General features: G+C 47.3%; 1 protein-coding gene across 7 annotated transcripts in view; it reads left to right on the forward strand.

Annotated features, from left to right (window-relative positions):
- The window catches only part of WDFY4 (WDFY family member 4), a 267801-nt gene that overhangs the window by 137829 nt on the left and 110917 nt on the right, over positions 1-19055 (forward strand). For all 7 annotated transcript variants that reach the window (XM_042241016.2, XM_042241015.2, XM_042241018.2 and 4 more), the window contains 4 exons: positions 2440-2678; positions 3481-3602; positions 5065-5250; positions 6068-6204. In XM_042241016.2, coding sequence (XP_042096950.1) covers positions 2440-2678; positions 3481-3602; positions 5065-5250; positions 6068-6204 — 684 coding nt within the window. The remainder of the gene's footprint in view (positions 1-2439; positions 2679-3480; positions 3603-5064; positions 5251-6067; positions 6205-19055) is intronic.

Consider the following 19055-nt stretch of genomic DNA (forward strand, 5'->3'; position numbering starts at 1 on the left):
TTATTGTATGTCTGCACACAGGCACACACAGAGATTCATAAAATCTCAGAAGCCAGAGTTGAACTCTGTTTCGGTCCTTGCTGCTTCCCATTTCATTCTGGAAACCTTTCCTGACAAGTGGCCATTCACTTTTTTGTGAGGCGCTCTCTGTGGTGTAAGGGAGTTCAAGGCAGCAGGACAGCCGTGATGTTTGGAAAGCACTTTCTCTTGCAAGCTGAGATCTGCCTCCAGAAGCTCGTGCCCACAGCTCCCAGTGTGTTCCCTGCAGCAGGATCCAGGACAGCCCCTCTCCTTCCTCTTCATGCCTTGTGGAGACAGTGGGACCAGTGCCCCCAGCACCTCCTGCCTGTGGAGGCACCTGCATGCTCTGGGTCAGGGCCTCGGCACAGTTCCTGGACTGGTATTCAGTCTGGCTGATGCTCAGTTCTAGGCAACCTGAAAGGAAGGTATTCAGAGGCTTCTTCAGGAATAACTCCAAGAAGGGAGAAATATCCCTTGTCAGCTCCAAGGGGATTAAAATCGGGAGGTTGTGTCGAGAATGAGAGCAGCCACCAAGTTCCTGTCTTAGTGAGTTTGGGACTGGGAAACTTAGCAGCAAACATTCATTTCTCAGAGTTCTAGAGGTTGGGAAGTCCAAGGTCAAAGTGCCAGCTGATCTGCCAGGGCTGTTTTTCTGGTTTTAGGGATGGTCATCTTCTCATTGTGCCCTCAACATAACAGAGAGAGAGCACGCAAGCTCACCTGTCTCTTCCTGTAAGGGCATTAATCCCATCCTTAGGGCTCCATCCTCATGACCTAGTCACCTCCAAGAGATCCCATCTCTGAATACATCCCATCCCATCTCTGAATACATCACATTACAATACTAGGGCGTCAACACAGGAATTTGAAGGTGGTACTAACAATCAATCCATAGCCGCTCCCTAGTGGTCAAAGCAAATACTCAGAGCTAACACCAAAGCGTTGGTGCCTCCTGGGGCAGATGCGTGTTCAGCAGGGTGCCAGGCCCCAGGACTCTCGCTGCCCACACCCACCACCCTTCTCTCCTGCTCACCACCTGTGGCTCTCACGACTCTTAACTTCAGTTTGGAAGATGTGACCCATCTCTCAAAGGAGGAGAGGATGGTGGTAAAAGCATGAGCCCCAAATCCCGCATTTTAAAGTAGCAGTGAGTATGGAACTTGCGCTACCTATGAAATTTGAAGAGAGCAATCTAAAAGTAACAAGACCTTCCCAATCTACTGGAAGATTTTGCACATGGCGTTTGTTCTGTGGGTTCTTTTCAACGAAGTCAAACGGATGGATGGCTTCAATGTTCAGACCACAGATCAGGACCTTCTGCCTCAACCCTCTAAAATCCCTTACATACTGAAGCCCATGGATATTCGAGCGCACCTCTCCTTTAGAAAATACAGTGGTGAAGAGGATGACTCAAGTGTCTGGTGTAGGTTTTACTCTTGCTGAGCACCTATCTCTCCCATCTCTCAAACTCTCGGCCTTTTTATCCCTAAAGTGTGACAATCTTAGTGTCCACTTCATGGTGGTGTTATGATGTTTAAATGAAGCAATATGTGTAGACATATGCAAAGAAATGCAAAAATACTTGGCATGGTAACTGGAATAGCATAACAATCCATGTCTGACAACAAGTATTAATAGTTAATAACATGTTTTTAAAACTAGACGCTATTAGCAGCTCGTTCTTGTATACAGAGGGTCGACTTTGTTACATTGGGAACACGGAAATCTCTGGTTCCCCATGGCTGCTTTGCATAATTTGACTGTGGTAAACTTTTAATTTTTATACCTATTTTTGGTAGACTTAAATGTTTGAATTCCCTTCATTGGTCACCTGCTTAAATAGAAGATCCAAGGTAGGGGAAGTAGTCCTTTTTTGATTTTAGAAATGTCACGTTTTGGAATACAGAAAGGACTCAGACTCCATCAATTTTCCTGACTACCTGGGTTGGTGTCTAAACTTCAAAGTGTTCCCAAGTGTGTGTGTATGTGTTTCATGACGCAGGTCATCGAGAACATGTGTGTGTGTGTTTATTTCATGATGCAGGCCATCGAGAACGTGTGTGTGTGTGTGTGTGTTTCATGACGCAGGCCATTGAGAACATGTGTGTGTGTGTTTATTTCATGATGCAGGCCATCGAGAACACGTGTGTGTGTGTTTATTTCATGACGCAGGTCATCGAGAACACGTGTGTGTGTGTTTATTTCATGATGCAGGCCATCGAGAACGTGTGTGTGTGTGTGTGTGTTTCATGATGCAGGTCATCGAGAACATGTGTGTGTGTGTTTCATGACGCAGGCCATTGAGAACATGTGTGTGTGTGTTTATTTCATGACACAGGCCATTGAGAACGTGTGTGTGTGTATGTGTTTCATGCCGCAGGTCATCGAGAACATGTGTGTGTGTGTTTCGTGCCGCAGGTCATCGAGAATGCCTCTTCTCAGAAGGACACTGCCATCAGCGCTCTGTACAGCAGTTTGAATAAAGCCATCCTTTACAGCCTCTCCAGGCCCCACCAGTCCCTCTCCGAGTGCCTCAGCCTGCTCAGCACCCTGGGCTTTCTGCAGGAGCACTGGGACATCCTGTTCGCCACCTATAATTCCAACGCCAGCTTCCTCATGTGCCTCATGCACTGTCTGCTGCTGCTCAGCGCAAGAAGGTTAGAGCTGCTCTCCTCAAATCCCTCTACATGGCGAAGAGACCTCCAAAACCCAAAGGGACTTTATCCTAGAAATTTCAATAATGGGCATTCTCATACACTGGTATTTTTTCATATCCTTGTTTCTCATTTTTGGTTCAATCCACAAACATGTACTGTCTATTCTGCTTCGTTGGGTGATGGGCCCAGAGAAGAGGGTACTTGGACATGAATACCCCTAGGAATTCTGGAGCATGTGCCCCATAGGGAACATAAGATGTGAACCACCGCACCCTATTTAGAACCAGCTATATGACGTGTGGGATTCCAGCAGAATATAAATACAGGGTTCTTGTTCAAAAATTACTAAGAATTTCAAGATTGCAACAGCAGAGCCCAAACATGGGACCCTTCCGAGTGAGGACCATAAGCAATTGCACGAGCCACAGGCCCATGAAGCAGGCCCTGGCTCCATTGCACAAGGAATGAGATTAGTGCCAAGTAAAGGCAGATTTCAGTGTTTCAGGAGTCTGCAAAAAGAAATGATGGGGAAACCCAGAGAGGGAGGAGGGAGCCTGTTGGGAGCATAGATGATATTTAATAAGAGAAATAAAAAGAGTTTTTTTTTCTAGAATGCGTCTGTAAAATATCTGTCATGGAAATTGTCATAGATGCTTGCTTTAACTGGATTAGACAAGTTTTTTTTTTTCCTTTTTTTCATGTTGATGTGTACTGAGTTTGCAGGATAATTATTTGTAACAAGGAACAATGAAATGATCCCAGAGAAACTGGAGTTCATGATGAACAATCTCTTCTCTGCTAGTTATCCAGAAGGATTTGGATTGGAACCCAAGCCTAGAATGACTCCTTATCATCAAGTCTTTCTTTCTCCAAATGAAGAAGTGAGAGAAAAAAGAGGGGACGAATTCCCAAGCTTGAGCGATGGTACATTTTATTTGTTGTTTGTTTGTGGGGGAGTAGATGGATAGTGGTAATCGCTAGGGTTGCGTTTTTCATTTTTCTCCCCTAAGACAAGGGAGCAAATACTATGAAGATTCTTTAAAGCCAGAAGAGGTCCTAGAAAATGTAATCACATAGCAAGGTAATGTGGTAGAGAGTAAAATTGGAGTAATCTTTGTATACAAGAAATAGAACGGATGGATGGATGTGTGGATGGATAAAGGGAAAGTTCTGTGGGACTTGGTGAGACTAAGAACTTGGTATACTAGCTAAAGCCTGAGAACTTCTCTGTAAGTTGATTTAACTTCTTATCTGATCTCTTGACTTTTCTTTGGACCACTAGATGTGGAAACGGTTATGCTATCTCACTCAGTTCAAGCCATAACCTAACCGTCTCTCAGCTTTCTTCTCTAGAAAATGGAAATGAAGTAAAGCACCTCATTACTTTATAAGATATTTGGCTTACTGGATTTTATTCTAGGATTTGATAGCATCAAATCAAGTTACAGGGATTGGCAGTGTGAGGGGGGAAGAAAAGGCAGCCAGATCCATGTATCTGAGAAATTTCTCCCTCTTGATCCAGAATGCCTCAGCAGAACTTCTGCCACATTAGTTGGCTGACTGTGACACTTACCTTGTGACATCTTGTGATGCCAGGTGGAAGGGACAAGGGCCCTTATTTTCTGGGCAGACTTGTGCCCAAAGCCAGTGCTCAAAAATCTTGTGTGTTTAGAGTTTACTCTGCTGCAGTCTTAATTACAACACGAATACTTGCATTCTGGGATTTAACTAGTAGAGTGGACTGAACAATGTCCATTCCCCTGGGGTGAGAAAGACAAGCTATAGAGGCTGGTACTGAAGAGGGAGCCAAGTGACCCCAAATCAGAAGACAGGCGCAGTTCACAGTAGAAGGCTAGGCACAGAGCAGCTACAACTGGCTGGCTTTGCCCATCCCCCTGCAAGTCCTGGGCACGGGATGGGTTGGTAATTGGAAGTATGAACAGAGAGAGCTGGCTTGGTGCCTGGGCCCCTGGGTCCATACCCCTGAGGGGCTAACATGAAAGTCAAGGTTTGAAGGAACTGTTTGCGGGGAGCTATTTTGTTACCTAGAGCTTACACAGGGTATCTCTCTGTTTGGTATCTAACAGGATTGGGGATGGGAGAAAGAGGCTCATTGAGCCCATCAATCATGTTTCCCAGCTCTGGACACGTGAGGCAGGCAGGACTTGGTGGTGGAGATGGGGGAGAGGCCAGGTCACAAGGATGTTGGTAACTATTATCCTTGTCCTGTGGCTCTACATACTGACAGCTTTCTGGCTGGAGCTTGCAAGGCTGAGGTGATGTTCAAGAAAGATGCACATAAAAGGAACATGATATGCCATCTCCTGGCTTTCTCTGGGGGAAGCACTGAGGCTGCTCTGATTGTGCGATGCACTCTCTCCATTAGTTCAGCACAATATCCAGAAGACCGTACGGATTCTCTGGCAGCAGCTCGTGGCACAGAGGCGGCAGGAACTGGAGGATACCTTCAAAATCGATCTTTCTGTGAAACCTGGAGAGAGTGATGTGAAGATCGAGGAGGTCACCCCGCTCTGGGAAGAGACGATGCTCAAGGCCTGGCAGCATTACCTAGGTCTCTGTCTCCTTGGCTTCAGGGAACAGAGCTTCTGAGTCTCAAAGAGCCGGGCTCCCCCGGAGTTCCACTCAGGGCCCAGAGCCTTTTACACCACACCTTCTCTCAGGGAACAGAACTTCTGAGTCTCAAAGAGCCGGGCTCCCCCGGAGTTCCACTCAGGGGCCAGAGCCTTTTACACCACACCTTCTCTCTCATCCCTTTGGTGGGTGGGATTTACATCACCGAAGCCTCCTAAGTCTTTGCCCAAAGAACTGATGTTCCTTTGCATCTCAGATGAAAGGAAGGCCAGAGGAGCCAAGCAAGCAAGCAGATTCTAGTAATCTCTTAGAGGAAAGGGCCTCATGTTGGAGCTCTAGCTTGGACTCTGGGACTTAGGGTTTTAGGTCCTGCCCTGATATTCACATATCTGGTTTGAAACCTTGTGCCAAGTCATGCAGTGACCTGGAGTTTCATGTTTTCAAGTTCCAAGTAAAAGTCTTCATCCCAAATATGTTAACAGCTTTTGCATTCTATCAGTGACTCAACGTTTTTACTCTTGTATTAGTCAATACCATTGTAGGAATGATGTGTTAAGTTTCATTTTAAAGAGGTCATGACTCACAAGTCATGACTCACATACTTGCTTTTAAGTTTCTCAGCATCAAAAAATTCATAACGATTCAAACTTTTAGGCTAGGTTGTTTCCCTTATTGGAGACGACAGGCATACTGGGCTTGTGCCCCTGGAAGGCCCTTTGAGAGCCAAGCAAGCTATAGAAATCATGTGTGTCTCTCTCTTAACTTCGCCTCTGATGTCTTTGCTTCTCTATCATCAGCATCTGAAAAGAAGGCGCTGGCCAGTCGCTCGAACGTTGGACACCACAGCAAAGTTTCTTCATGGAGCGGCAGCTTGTCCTCAGCCATGAGGCTGATGCCTGGGCGGCAGACCAGGGACCCTGAGTGCAAAGCGGAGGTGAGCCCAGACCCCTTTGCCTTAGAAAATATCAGACATTCGCTTCAAATACCCATGTGTTATGGCTTCTCTCTCTCACCCCTGGATAGGAGCTGCTTCCATGTTCTTCCAAACATTCAGGGGCAATGCCTGTGGCTTCCCAGTAGAGCCTACACTGGGGAGTCAGGTCTTAGGTTAGCTTTAGATAGAAGTTAATACAGGCTCTACTTGAGTGCCAAGAGCAGCTGTTCCTTAAGGCGTTAAAACCCAAACCAATCCTCGTGCCCACTTGCTTTGAGCCAGGTGTACTACAAGAGCGCTACCCCACCGCTCAGCAGCAGCTGGGTGTGTGGGCGCAGCACAGGGGGCTGAAGCGCCGTTGGGAGGCACGGTGGTGGGGCCTCTTGACCACGTCGGGATGAGCTGTTGGGGGTTTCTCATCCGTGTCTCTAAAACTGCATATCAAACCAACCTAAAACTCAGTCATGCCGACATGACTGTGTGTGTGTGTGTGATCGTGCATGCTATGGTAAGGGATCTGAGGCACAGCAGGAGTTAGGGGCGTCTCTACTCCACGATGTCTGGGGCCTTAGGTGAGATCATGGGAAAACTCACTTGCACATCTGGGGACTGCTGCTGGCTCTGGCTGCGACTGTTGACCAGAACACCTACACGTGATTTCTGCATGCGTCTTAAGCCTCCTTACTACCTAGTGGCTGAGTTTTACATTTCCATAGTGAGGGAGAAGAAGAGAGAGAAAAATGGAAAAAGGGAGAGAGAAAGGTGGAGGCCGCATTGCCTTTCATTACCCAGCTTTGGAAGCTATGTAACATCACCTCTGCAGTGGCCCTTTTTGGTCCAGACAGGCACAAAACTCTTCCCAGGTTCATGGGGAGGGCAAATAGACTCTACCTCCTGGGAGGGAGGTGGCAAGGTTCTGCGAGAGCACCTAGTATTGGAAATATTGCCTAAGCTCTCCTTGGAGAACACAATCTGTCATATATTCCGATGCTGGGGTCACGGACTTACCTTTAGAGGCAGAAGGTAGTCCTTCAATAGTCATAGCCTTAGGATCAAGAGACCTTGGGAAATTCACGTAACTCCTCTGAGTCACTTACCTCCTGACCTCTGCAGTGGGACAAATACCTGTGGGAAACGGTGAGAAGGGGCTCCCCAGGCAGTGGGGGAGATGGTTGGCAGATACATTACACAGTTGGAGCTCTTCCCATATAACTTTGGAGAGTGACGTTGACTCCACATGTGCTCAGAATCTAGGTCTTGCTGTCACCACGGGTCTGTTATCCACTCTGGTCAGTGCCTGGTGGGGAGGGCATCATCACTGGATGCTGGGAGAAGAGAGGAATGAGGGGCTGCCTGCAAGTGCCCAGACCTCCTGGGGAAGGGGAGCTGCTTCTTTCCAAGCCTCAGAAACAGTAGATTTCAGGACAAGCAGAGAAAGCCCAAGATGGAAAGGAAGATGGAAAATGAAATTGACTAGGCTGGCCGGGGGCCCATGAAATTGACTAGGCTGGCTGGGCCCTGGTGTTCAGAGCTGAAGGCAGGCTGTGTCCTCAGTGAATTGGCTTGTGGAAGACACTGCTCATTATATTTGTCTACAGACTTACTGGCTGACCGACTGAGTGAAAAACAGGTTTCTGTGCCAGCTACACCACACAACTATTTTTAGTCTCATTTTATAGATGTGTGATAAAATCTAAAAAAAAAAAAGAAAGAAAGAAAAAGTCAAGGGCTTTGCAGCCAGGAAGTGGCAGAGTGGAAATAGGATCTTCATTCATGGTCTCTGCACTGCTGAGCACGCACTCAGACAATTCCATAACCTCTCAGAGCTTCGATTCCTGGACTTGAAACCAGAAGTGTGCTCTGCTTCTGCTAGACTGTGTGAAAGCACTTGGAATGTGTAAGTGCTTTAGAAATAGAACAATTTACTAAATTCCAATTTACTTTATAGCTCAAGGCGAAGACCATCCCGCCTGTGGTTCAGCTGCCCCACCCTCGGAAGCAGGACCATCCCTGCTTGTGCCCAAGCACTTGCTCCTCACCAGTGTTGTTTGTAGCAGCAAGGGTCCAGCCCCTCTTCCCTGGGCTTCTCTGAAGCTTCGAACTCCTTGACCAAGTTAGTGGTCGCTGTCCCCAGGAGGACAGGTTAGTCTGGCTGGGCAGCTGGGGAAGTGACGACTGGGCCACTGTGTTTCATGGGAACCCCGGCACTATTGAAACTACCTGCCTGTTGCCAGGTCGCTGCCACTAGCACAGCTTAGCACCTCTGAGTCCTAGGGAGGTCTGCTGAGAACAGCCCACCTGAAAGAAGCTTGAGTAGACAGCAGTGTTTGGAGCCATGTCAGTTTGCAGATGACTTTGGCTCACATGGAGAGACCTGAAAGGAAGAATATTTGAAGCTGGCTTTGTCTTTGGTGAAGGCAAACTGCTGAAGATGTCTTCTACAGCAGCTGGGGTCTCAGCCATCCGTTCGTTCACTCCACAAATTTTTATTGAGTGCTTATTCGGTACTCTGCTCTAAGTACTGAGATTACAGAAGGAGAAGCCAGCATATTTTCTGCTTCCAAGGAGACTGCATTCTAGTAGGTGAAGATAGACAATAAGAAGATAAGTAAGTTTGTAATGTTGGGGTGCTAATTGCAATAAGGAAAAATGGAGCAGTAAGTGGGGTAGGGTGAAGAGAGAGGTGCTGGGCCACTTGGATGGAGGTGGCCAGAAGTCTTCTCTGGTGGGGAGGTGTGAGAGCAGAGAAATAAGGAAAGATAGGAGCCTTGTGACCCTGGGAAAGAATGGTCAGGCAGGGAGGACCGCCGGGCAAAGGCACCGAGGCAGGAGTGTGTTGGAGGTCCTAGCAGTGTGGCTGGACTGCAGTGGGGGCCGGACAGCCTCAGGGTACATGTCCCTCAGCTGTTAGTACCAGGAAGGACTGTGCTTTTCCACAGCAACTTATAAAAAGGAAAACTTCTGACACGGTTATGTTTTCCTCTTTCATTTGGGCACTTGGAAGCCAGAGAGATAAGCATGGCCCAACTGGGGTAGCCGCACATGCCCAGTGGGGTAAATTTTTGCCAACACATGTACAAGCCACGCATGTGTTTGCATACACTTCTTGGCTGAGCCCTGTTTACCTCCAGCCTATCTTTTCTCTAGCTTTTTCTGTCTTGTGGAATTTTAAAAGACAAATCATTTTTGAAACAAAGGGGACCCTGCTTTAATTTAAAAAGAGTAACTGAATCTTTGCTGAGCAGCATCTCCTACCAGTAACTCAGTCTGGGATGGGTACAGTGCCTGGCAGTACGTGGAAGGTTCTTAAAGAATGTATGGGGAGCTGCCTCGGGCTGTCTCACCTTTCTGTGGGAAGCAACTTGCCAGCCTGTAGAGCCCACATCCATCACCCCTCCACGCTAGATGCCTTTGTTGCTAACAGAAGGTGCAACTTCTCAGGTACGTATGTACACTGAGATGCCATCGGGTAAGAACACAACTATTTGCCCTGGGGTCTGTTTAATTATTTTTAAAAATTAATTTTGATTATTACAGCTGATTACACCTCAGTGAGCAATGTAATTGATATTTTCTAATGTATCCCAAGGAACATTTTGTACAACACGCGTTTTGTTGTTGAAGGTTAAAGACTCCGTTATTGGTTTTTCCCTAAATATGCCCACATCATTAGTCCCTCCAGTGAGAAGGTCGCCATCTGGAAAAAGCAGCATGGAGACATTATTCAGGCACAAGTGCATGAAATTGGTGTTTCTGCATCTTCTGTCTCTCTTCTGGAAAGAAGAGGCTTGTAATTAAAGGAGCTGGGTTTGGAGGAAACATTATTCATTTGGTGTTATTCCTTATCATGTCAGCAGCTGACAGCTCTAGAGCACTGATAAATTGTTTCTTGGAGGGAGACACACAGCGTCGGATTCCTGATGCCTTATACCTAGCTTCACTTTCAGTAGAAAATGCTCGCTTCTTGGCAGGTGAGCTGAACTTTGAGGCAAGACTGATATGATAGATGGTATTTCTTCTTTTTCTCCCCCTGACCTCCATCACAGTCCCTTCTGGGATCAGAATGTGAAGTCATGGTCTCTACCAGGGTGAAGGCTATGGGCGTAAGTGTATAGGACAGAGGTTGGGACCCTGGGTTCCCTTGAGGTCACCAAAGGCCAACTGAGGGTGCCTAGGAAGTCACTTTATTATGCCTCTCTCAGCTCGGGGAGATCAGAGGGCACACTCTGGCCAGCCATCCCTCTTCACAGCAGGTGACTCTGGTCACCTGCTCAGCTTCAGCCTTGTTTAAAAATAGGTTGGGAAAATACCAACAACAAATGTTGGCTTCCTAGCCTTGGCAGACACAGCTTGTTATGGGAAATTAGGTGACGGGTGGACAGGGATTCTGTGTACTATCTTTACTGCTTTTCTGTGGATCCAAAATTATTCCAAAACATAAAGTATGCCATCTTCTGTTTTTTGTGTGTTTTTCTAAGCATCAGCAAAGAGAAAGTGGGCACATGGAGCATGGGAGCTGGAAGTCAGGTGGGAAGGGGCTGTGAGGATGAGTGGATGTGAGCAGGGGGATGGGCATGGAGGCAGATCGGGGGGCACGGGGGTTAAGCAGGAGAATGGCATATTTCTGTTTGTATAGGTTGTGTTGGAGTTTAGGACCCTTGGGAGAAGGGATAGGCTGGGGCTGTATTGTCATTCACAGGGGAGATGTTGGAGACTGCAGAGTCAGTGGCTGCAGCAGTGGAAACCAAAGAATACGCAAGGGAAATTGTTTAACCATGACCGGGGTTAGCAAAACAAAATGAAGGGCCACGGAAGACGGGTCCTAGCTCCAGGCCTCTTGAGTCAGCCAGGAGGACGGAATGCACCCATGGGTGGGAGGCGTGGGAGGTGTGTGATCCAGACGTTTCCTGGCGCTCTGCGGAGGAGGGGAAGGAACAAACCAGGGGACGAGCAGGTGGATGTTGGGGGCCAATTCTATCCCATAAGGAGGTGGGAGCCCCTCTGGGTGGATGCAGGCCCCTGACCTGTGTCTTGTTCGGCAAAACACGAGCTGGATTTCACCCCACTGACCTCCGGTGATTAACTGTACCCGTGTGGACAGATGTCCCATGCAGGGGCCATGTACACCTCACCTGAGCAAACTTAGAAGGTTTATAGTGAAGCAAAAGGGTGGAGAAGAGCTGGGCTTGTGTCTGCCACATTTCCCTGGTTTTGGTGATAGCGGAGCAAGTTTTCAGCTGCTGTTTCCAAAGTCTTATATTAAAATGCTGACATGACCCACAGAGGGAAGCTCGGGCCCTATTAGGATTAACAGAGAAGAGCAAGAACTCCCTGAGAGCCAGGAAGGGCACACTGCGGTGGCTAAAACACCAGAGACAAGTTTTTCGCAAGAATTTGGGTCTGCCCTGGCAAGGACACGAAAGCACTAAGCATTTACTCCAAGGGCCCATGAGGTCTTCTGAAGGCTGCCCTGTGGGTGAGCCCCTGCCCACCCAGATGCAGCAGAGTTTCCTGCAAAACCAGCAGTGCCCATGCCTGGGGCCTTGATGGTCTCCGAGGCTGGTCACTTGTGTGGGTAGGACGACCATGGTCCTGCCGCTAGCTACTTCCCTGAATGTGTGCCCAGGTCCACTACATCCCATCCCCGGCCATGGAGCAGCCCTGCCCCTGGTGGAGGAGGGGATGCTGGCTGAGACCAGCAATGGGGTGATAGCTCGGCTAAAAGCAGTCTTGACTCAGGTCCCTAGCAAGGAAAATGACATTTGTGACCATCCACTCTGCGAATGTTACCCGTTTTCCTTTTTAAAAATCACTGTGCAAATTTTCAAACAGATATGTAAGTAGAGAAAACAAAAAAATGAATCCACGTGTATCTATTCATCCCTTAACTTACACAATTTTCAATTCCTGGCCAATCTCGTCTCTTCACTATCCCCGCTCGCTTTCTCCCTCTGCCCAGAATAATTCTGAAGCAACCTCCCAGACATCATATCATTTCGTGTGTAAATGTTCCTTTATACTTATTTTCTCTTTAAAGAAATCGTGATGCCCAAAGTAAAACTGCAGAAAAGAAGGAAGGGTGCAGGATGGAAAGCTTGGGTGGTCGCTCTGAGAGTGATCAAGCCGCTCTCGGTCTTGCTTTCTGGCATGTTTGCCTTCGTCTCCTGCTGCTGAGAAGTTTCAGTCTTGCTGATGCTGAAGGCACTGCGAGCCTCTGTTTCAGGAAGGAGGGTGAGGTCTGATGGGACACGACGTTTTCCGGTTTAGTGTTTTGGCTCCTTCATGTCCAGGGGTGAACAGCCCTTGAGATTGAAGCCTCAGATTTCACTCACCTGTGAAATGTATCATAAGGCAGGAGCGCCCCAGGGCTGGGAAGAACTTTCTGATAATAGCAAAGAATGGGCTTTGAAATGACGGAGAAGTTAAGTGGTAGAGTCCGGGGGACCAACCAAGGAAGTCAAAAAGCAATGATGGAATCAGAAGTTAGAATTCCCAGAGATGTTCTACTGTAAATGAATTATGCCATAGTCTGCGGGCCAGAGTATTTCAGAAAGAGTGAGTTTATTAAGAACAAAGAGCAGAAATAAAGAGGGCGCCGCGAGCATAGCAGGCAGACCTCCTAACACGCCAGGGAGAGCCGACTGTTAGAACAGCAGGCTGGCTCAAGGGAGAGCGAGCCTGTTTTTATGGCCTCAAGACAAAGAAAATTCCTGCTGGAAGGATGTCTTTAGGTGATTGGATGGGTTTTTCCCTAATATGGGGGTCAGGGAGCTGGATGGTTTAGATCAGGGGGACTCACGGTAACGGTTGCTACAGGGGTTAAGTCAGTTCCCGAGATGACCTTGGTGTGGGGCTCCGCATCTGTGTCCTCAGCACGAGGCCTTGCACCTATGACCTTCATATAAGGCTCCACAAATTGTAGACAAAAGTCTTTAAGAGGGAGTGTGCACGTGTGCATGCCCAGTCGCTCAGTCCTGCCCGTTCTTTGTGACCTCGTGGACCATAGCCCCCCAGACTCCCTCTGTCCATGGGATCCTCCAGGCAAGAATACTAGAGTGGACTGCCAATCAAGCCCACGTCTCCTGTGCCTCCTGCACTGGCAGGTGGGTTCTTCACCACTGCAACACCTGGGAAGCCTCTCAATAGGGTGTAGGAAATTTTAAAAATCTGAAATTCAGAAGGTTCCCATGGGGACTATTTTTACTTAAACTTGTCATAAATTCAACAAGATGTTCATGGGCAGGAGGAAAAGACTTTTCCAGGAGATGAATGTGCCTTTAAAGAGATGTTTGGAAGCAGGGAGCCTAAATGTGGCTTCCCAGGCGGTGCAGCCATAAAGAGTCTGCCTGCCGGTGCAGGAGGTGTAAGAGATGCGGGTTCCATCCCTGGGTTGGGAAGATTCCCTGGAGAAGGAAATGGCAACCCACTCCAGTATCGTTGCCTGGAGAATCTCATGGACAGAGGAGCCTGGCGGGCTATGGTCCATAGCATCACAAAGAGTCAGACACGACTGAAGTGACTTAGCACAGCACAGCTTAAATTTGAGGGAAAATGAAGACACGTGAGGACTTCTGAAAGTGAAGGAGTGAGAGAACCCAGAGATTGGTGAGGCCTTGATAATACATTCTCCTGGTGGGGCAGGAGGGCAGAAAGATAGCCTGTGTCAGCACATCGGTGGAGGAATGGGCTGGGGGAATGAGCCCCTGAAACCATGGAGAAGAGGAGGCCTGCAGACACAAGCTTCATGAGCAATCACAGTTGCTCGTAAGCCCTGCAATGCTCAGTAGGGGAGAAGCCTTGTGAGCCAGCAGTTAAATGGGACTCTGTTAGAGGATGGAGAAGGCGATGGCACCCCACTCCAGTATTCACTTTTCACTTTTATGCGTTGGAGAAGGCAATGGCACCCCACTCCAGTACTCTTGCCTGGAAAATCCCATGGGTGGAGGAGCCTGGTGGGCTGCAGTCCATGGGGTTGCGAAGAGTCGGACACAACTGAGAGACTTCACTTTCACTTTTCACTTTCATGCATTGGAGAAGGAAATGGCAACCCACTCCAGTGTTCTTGCCTGGAGAATCCCAGGGACGGGGGAGCCTGGTGGGCTGTCGTCTATGGGGTTGCACAGAGTTGGACACGACTGAAGCGACTTAGCAGCAGCAGCAGCAGCAGCTGTTAAAGGGATAAAAGCACTCAGAAATGAATGAGAGTGGGTCCAATCCCTGGGTTGGGAAGATCCCCCAGAGTAAGAAATGGCAACCCACTCCAGTATTCTTGCCTGGAAATTCCATGAGCAAAGGAGCCTGGTGGGCTACGGTCTATGGGGTCGCAAAGAGTTGGACCTGACTGCGGGACTAAGCAAACAGCACATGTCTTTTAAAAAAGACTTTGGAAAGTGCGCTGCTTCTACTGATGTGAACGTTGTTCCCGGACCTTCTATTAAATGGAATCTTGGTTTTCTTAATTGTGGCAGGTAAGGCCGCCACTGACACTTTCTCTTGATGCTTTTCCCGAGATAACTGACCCTAAAAATAATGCCACCCTCCCCGGCCTGATGTTAGGGCTCTTCATGGTGTGTCTGGACTAGAATTACTTGCAGAAAGGACCTCCATTAAGTTCTGGCTGTGGCAGTATTCAGAGACAAGAAAGAGAAGAATGGTGAAATCCTGTGTCTTATTGCTTAAATCTCTGAAGTGTCTTATTTCACTTCATCCGAAAGTGAAGTCCATGTATGATGTATCATAGCCCTTGGTCAGGCATGCAGATGTTCCCACAGCGCATGCAGAATGGGGTTGCCCAGGGCAGGAGAGCATCCTGGTGATGGAGCTGGGGACACAGCACTGCAGGCTCACGGAAATTCACCAGGCCAGGGCAGCTTGTGTGTGTGTGTGTGTGTGTGTGTGTGTGTGTGTGTGAGGATTAGCCCTTTAGGCTTTCTTCTAGTGGCCTGGACACTCAACCAAGACACCTCCTCTCTTAATTTCTCTTTTTGACACACACATGCACAGGCATTCATGCTCACACATGTATATGCATCCCATTCTTTGTTCTAATTTTTATTTTATTTTTTAAAATATTGTTTTATTTCACTGCACCAGGTCTTAGCCATGGCCTGAGGGATCTTTGATCTACCATGCAGGTTCTTTACTTGCAGTATGCAAAGTCTTAGTCGCGGCATGTGGGATCTACTCCCCCAACAGGGATTGAACCCAGGCCCCCTGCATTGGGCGCTCAGAATCTTAACCCCTGGACCACTGGGGAAGTCCCCACATGACCCATTCTTAAAACAATAGATGTTAGAGCCCACAGGAAGCATATGTTGTGAAACAGAAACTCCGTACCACAACTGGCCACAGACTTAGGTCCCAACAACAGGGGGGTAGAAACAGCAGTCCCATCACCAATACACAGTATCCAGAATGAGGGGGAGGCACAATGTGGGGCTGATGGCAACAGCAGCTTTCCTTTCCAATTTTAAGAGAGGCTGAAATATTACCAGGCTATCACAAGTCCTTGTTACAGGAGTTTGAAAAATAGAAGTAAACGAACAAAGCAAACACTGATACCTTTAATGATGTTTCTTTACCAAGTGCATCATTTGTGAGACAGCTTTATCTTCATAATAGAAGGATAATTAACATCACTAATTATCTAATTAAGTTCATTAAGCATCCACCAACGTTGCACTGTGAAGCTGACATAATGTTCTTCTGTCAACAACTGCTTTTGATTTCTTAGGAAGTAATTAAAATGTAAATTAGCATGCGATTATATGCACAGGGGAAGTTTTGATTCAGATATTCATTTCAAAACTGCTTAGAGCAACATAGTTTTTAGATTTTTTTTTCATCAGTAAAGCAGACATTTTGCTATTAATGGTATATATTAAAGTTGCCATTTGTTCAATGTTTGAATCATTGCGAGATTACAATGCTGTGTGCAGAGACTTTAGTTGGTATATTTGCTACTGTGTTTTGTGCTTTTGCGCATATTTGATCATTTTATTTAGCGTGTGTGTTTGTGCCCTTTGTGTTTAACAATATCGCAACTGATTTTTTTTTTCCTGAAAACTTTCTGTTACTTAAATTCTCTGGCTGAGCTTGCCCTTTAAAGGCATTTTAGGTCAACTCTTTCAATGTATTTTTTTCCATTTGGAAAACAATCAATGACTTGCTCAGAGCATGTGTCCCTACGCACACAGGGAAAAGGGAAGTTGCCCAGATCAGACGTGTGGTCTGGACTTCTTGTTTGCAGATTCACATTTTCCTGCTTTCTTAGGGCAGCCCCTTCGTTTCTGTGGTCATGCTGAATACAGTAACTTTGTTGGATTAGGACCTTTCCTGAAACATCACAGTCTCTAGACATTTGCTGGAAAAGAGGCTCCCAAGACAGAAGCCACCTTGCCCAAAGCCCCAGGGCTTCCCTTCTTCAAGTGATCCTGATGGAACCCTAGAATTGCTCTGCTTTACTAAAGCTTACAGTTTACTGTGAGCTCTCAGTGCCCATGATGCCACAATCGCCATCTTCTCCCATGAAGACACTGGGCCGTCTTAGCATCTAGCTGATGTCATCAGTTCAGGGAGGAGGAATAGTCTCTTCTCAGGATGCTGAACCTTTTACACTACTTCTTGGATAATTTTTTCCAGGGATGGATTTAGGTAGTGATAGATCCAGGCCCCTCAGTTATGTAGGTACAAGATAAATGCAGAGAGAAATACAGAGGCCTAAGAGAGACTGCCTCTTGTCCTCTTGAGATGATCAGTGTCAGAACTTGGCCACGAGTAGAGCCCGGTGATCTGCTAGCTGGTCATCACTGTTGGTGCTGATATCCCTGTAGTCCAAGCAGAGAGAGGCTGGTGTCCTGGGGCCCGGGGCGGGACACATTGCAGCGACTGTCTGTGGACTGAGGCCAGCCAGACCACAGTGACACCAGCTGAGAAACGCACTGGCATGGGGCCAGGGACCCACTTGGAGATGGGCATTACTAGGACTGATCCCCAAGCTCTGCTGATAAGCTGTGAGCTGTGGTGTAGTCTATGTTGGCCTGGGAGAAGGGCACCATCTTTCCAGAGAGGGCTTCTTTTTCCAATTCATGCAAAGGACAGTGGCTAGGCTAGCGGAGACCCTGACCTGACCAGGGGATCCTTCTGCTAAAATTGCATGATGGTGACCTTCTCCTAACATGTAGCAAGTACCTATCTCAACTAGCACATAGAATTTTTCACTATCAGTGTTATCGACTTTTTACTCTTAAAACTTAATGTGGTCTACTATATCATGACTTACTAAGAATGCAAAGGCCACAGAATAAGAGTATTTAATACTGACAATAACTTACTTGGTCCCATGGCTGGCTCACGGTCCTGCGTCCTGCTGGTCACTGTAACTGGCACTAAGGAATGGCTCCATCACCGTGCTCCGCAGAAGGGGAGCACATCAAAGGCAATCAACACTTTCTCATATGTAGTCCAACAGCACATGGATTTATTGAAGATATACGAGTCCTCACTAAGAATATAGAGATGAATAAGACAGGACCTTACATTTAACAAACCCTTGAAGTCCAGGTATTTGTCTCTGTAGCTAGATTATATCTAAGAAGAACTACAGTAGATGCGTTTCTGAAAAAAAAAAAAATGTAGATAGGTCAATATTTTATAAATTAATAGATCCAAAATTTGCTTAGGAACTTGAAAAATGCTGGGTTGAATCCTTTTGAAAACTAAATTCAGTCCTTTACTTTGGAGGCTAATTATACCTAGGAATCTATTTTGAGGTTCAGGTTTTTATAGATTAGATTTCCTAATGTGAGGTATGCCTGCCTTCCAGAAACTTATGTTGTGGTTGGGGTGGGGTAACATCATTACAGGAAAGGCTTTCAATTTTTAAAAATTATGATTTTGGCTGGGGAAAGCACATCTTTTGATTATTTATTCCTCTAAATTTGAATATTTAAAACTTAAACGTATTCATTGGTGCGGAATGCTTCAGAGTTCATAAGACAGAAATGTCCCCAACTATATAAATGATAAAAAACGGCAGATGGTCGTCGGGTGGAGAATCAGTCTGGGGCCCCCCAAGGCACCGCTGCCATCACAGCCGCCAGCCCCTCACTCCCAGCTCGGCCGCGAGGCGCCTGCCGCGTGAGTTACAGCCGCCTTCTCGCCCTGGGACCCATCTATTATGAGAAACCATTTTGGTTAATTAAAAAAGTCTTTCAAAGTCTCAGAACAGGAAGTTCTGAAATTTTCTTCTCATCACTGTTGTCGATGGGGGTTGGTGCAAACTTGGCTCCAGGCCTGTCATGGAAGGAAATGGGCCTGGATGTGGAGAAGGGAGTGGAAACAGCCAGAGAGCATGGAGTCCAGGCCTGGGGGGTCTCTCAGGTGTTCTTGGAGGCTAGGGTATCTACCGGTTTAATTAGGAATGATGGGAGGAGTAGCTGAGCTTGAGCATCAGATGGATTCTTCCAAGTGGTTCCTGACTCATGGACTTCTTTGTCTGTGATCTGGTGTGTGGGCTAGGGGCAGACTCGTGAATGCCACAGGTTGTGAGTGATAATAAAGCTGAGAGGGAAGAGTAGCTGTTGAACACCTGGGGAATGAAAACTACCGAAAAGGACTCGGCTGGTGCCAAGGCCTGACGGCGGGCATGAGTTCACGTGTTTGAGGACAGAGGGAGATCAGTGTGAGTGGGTCACAGAGATTGGATGTAAGCGAGGTGCAGGGAGAGGGTGGTGGGGGCCAGCTGACACGTGCCGTTTCATTTTTCTCGGCATCACAAAGATGTCCATGTCTGTGACTCCATCCACACATCATCTCTACCACCATCTCTCTCTCTCGTCTACTGAACGCTC

The sequence above is a fragment of the Ovis aries genome, chromosome 25, assembly GCF_016772045.2.
Source record: "Ovis aries strain OAR_USU_Benz2616 breed Rambouillet chromosome 25, ARS-UI_Ramb_v3.0, whole genome shotgun sequence".
Classification (NCBI taxonomy): domain Eukaryota; kingdom Metazoa; phylum Chordata; class Mammalia; order Artiodactyla; family Bovidae; genus Ovis; species Ovis aries.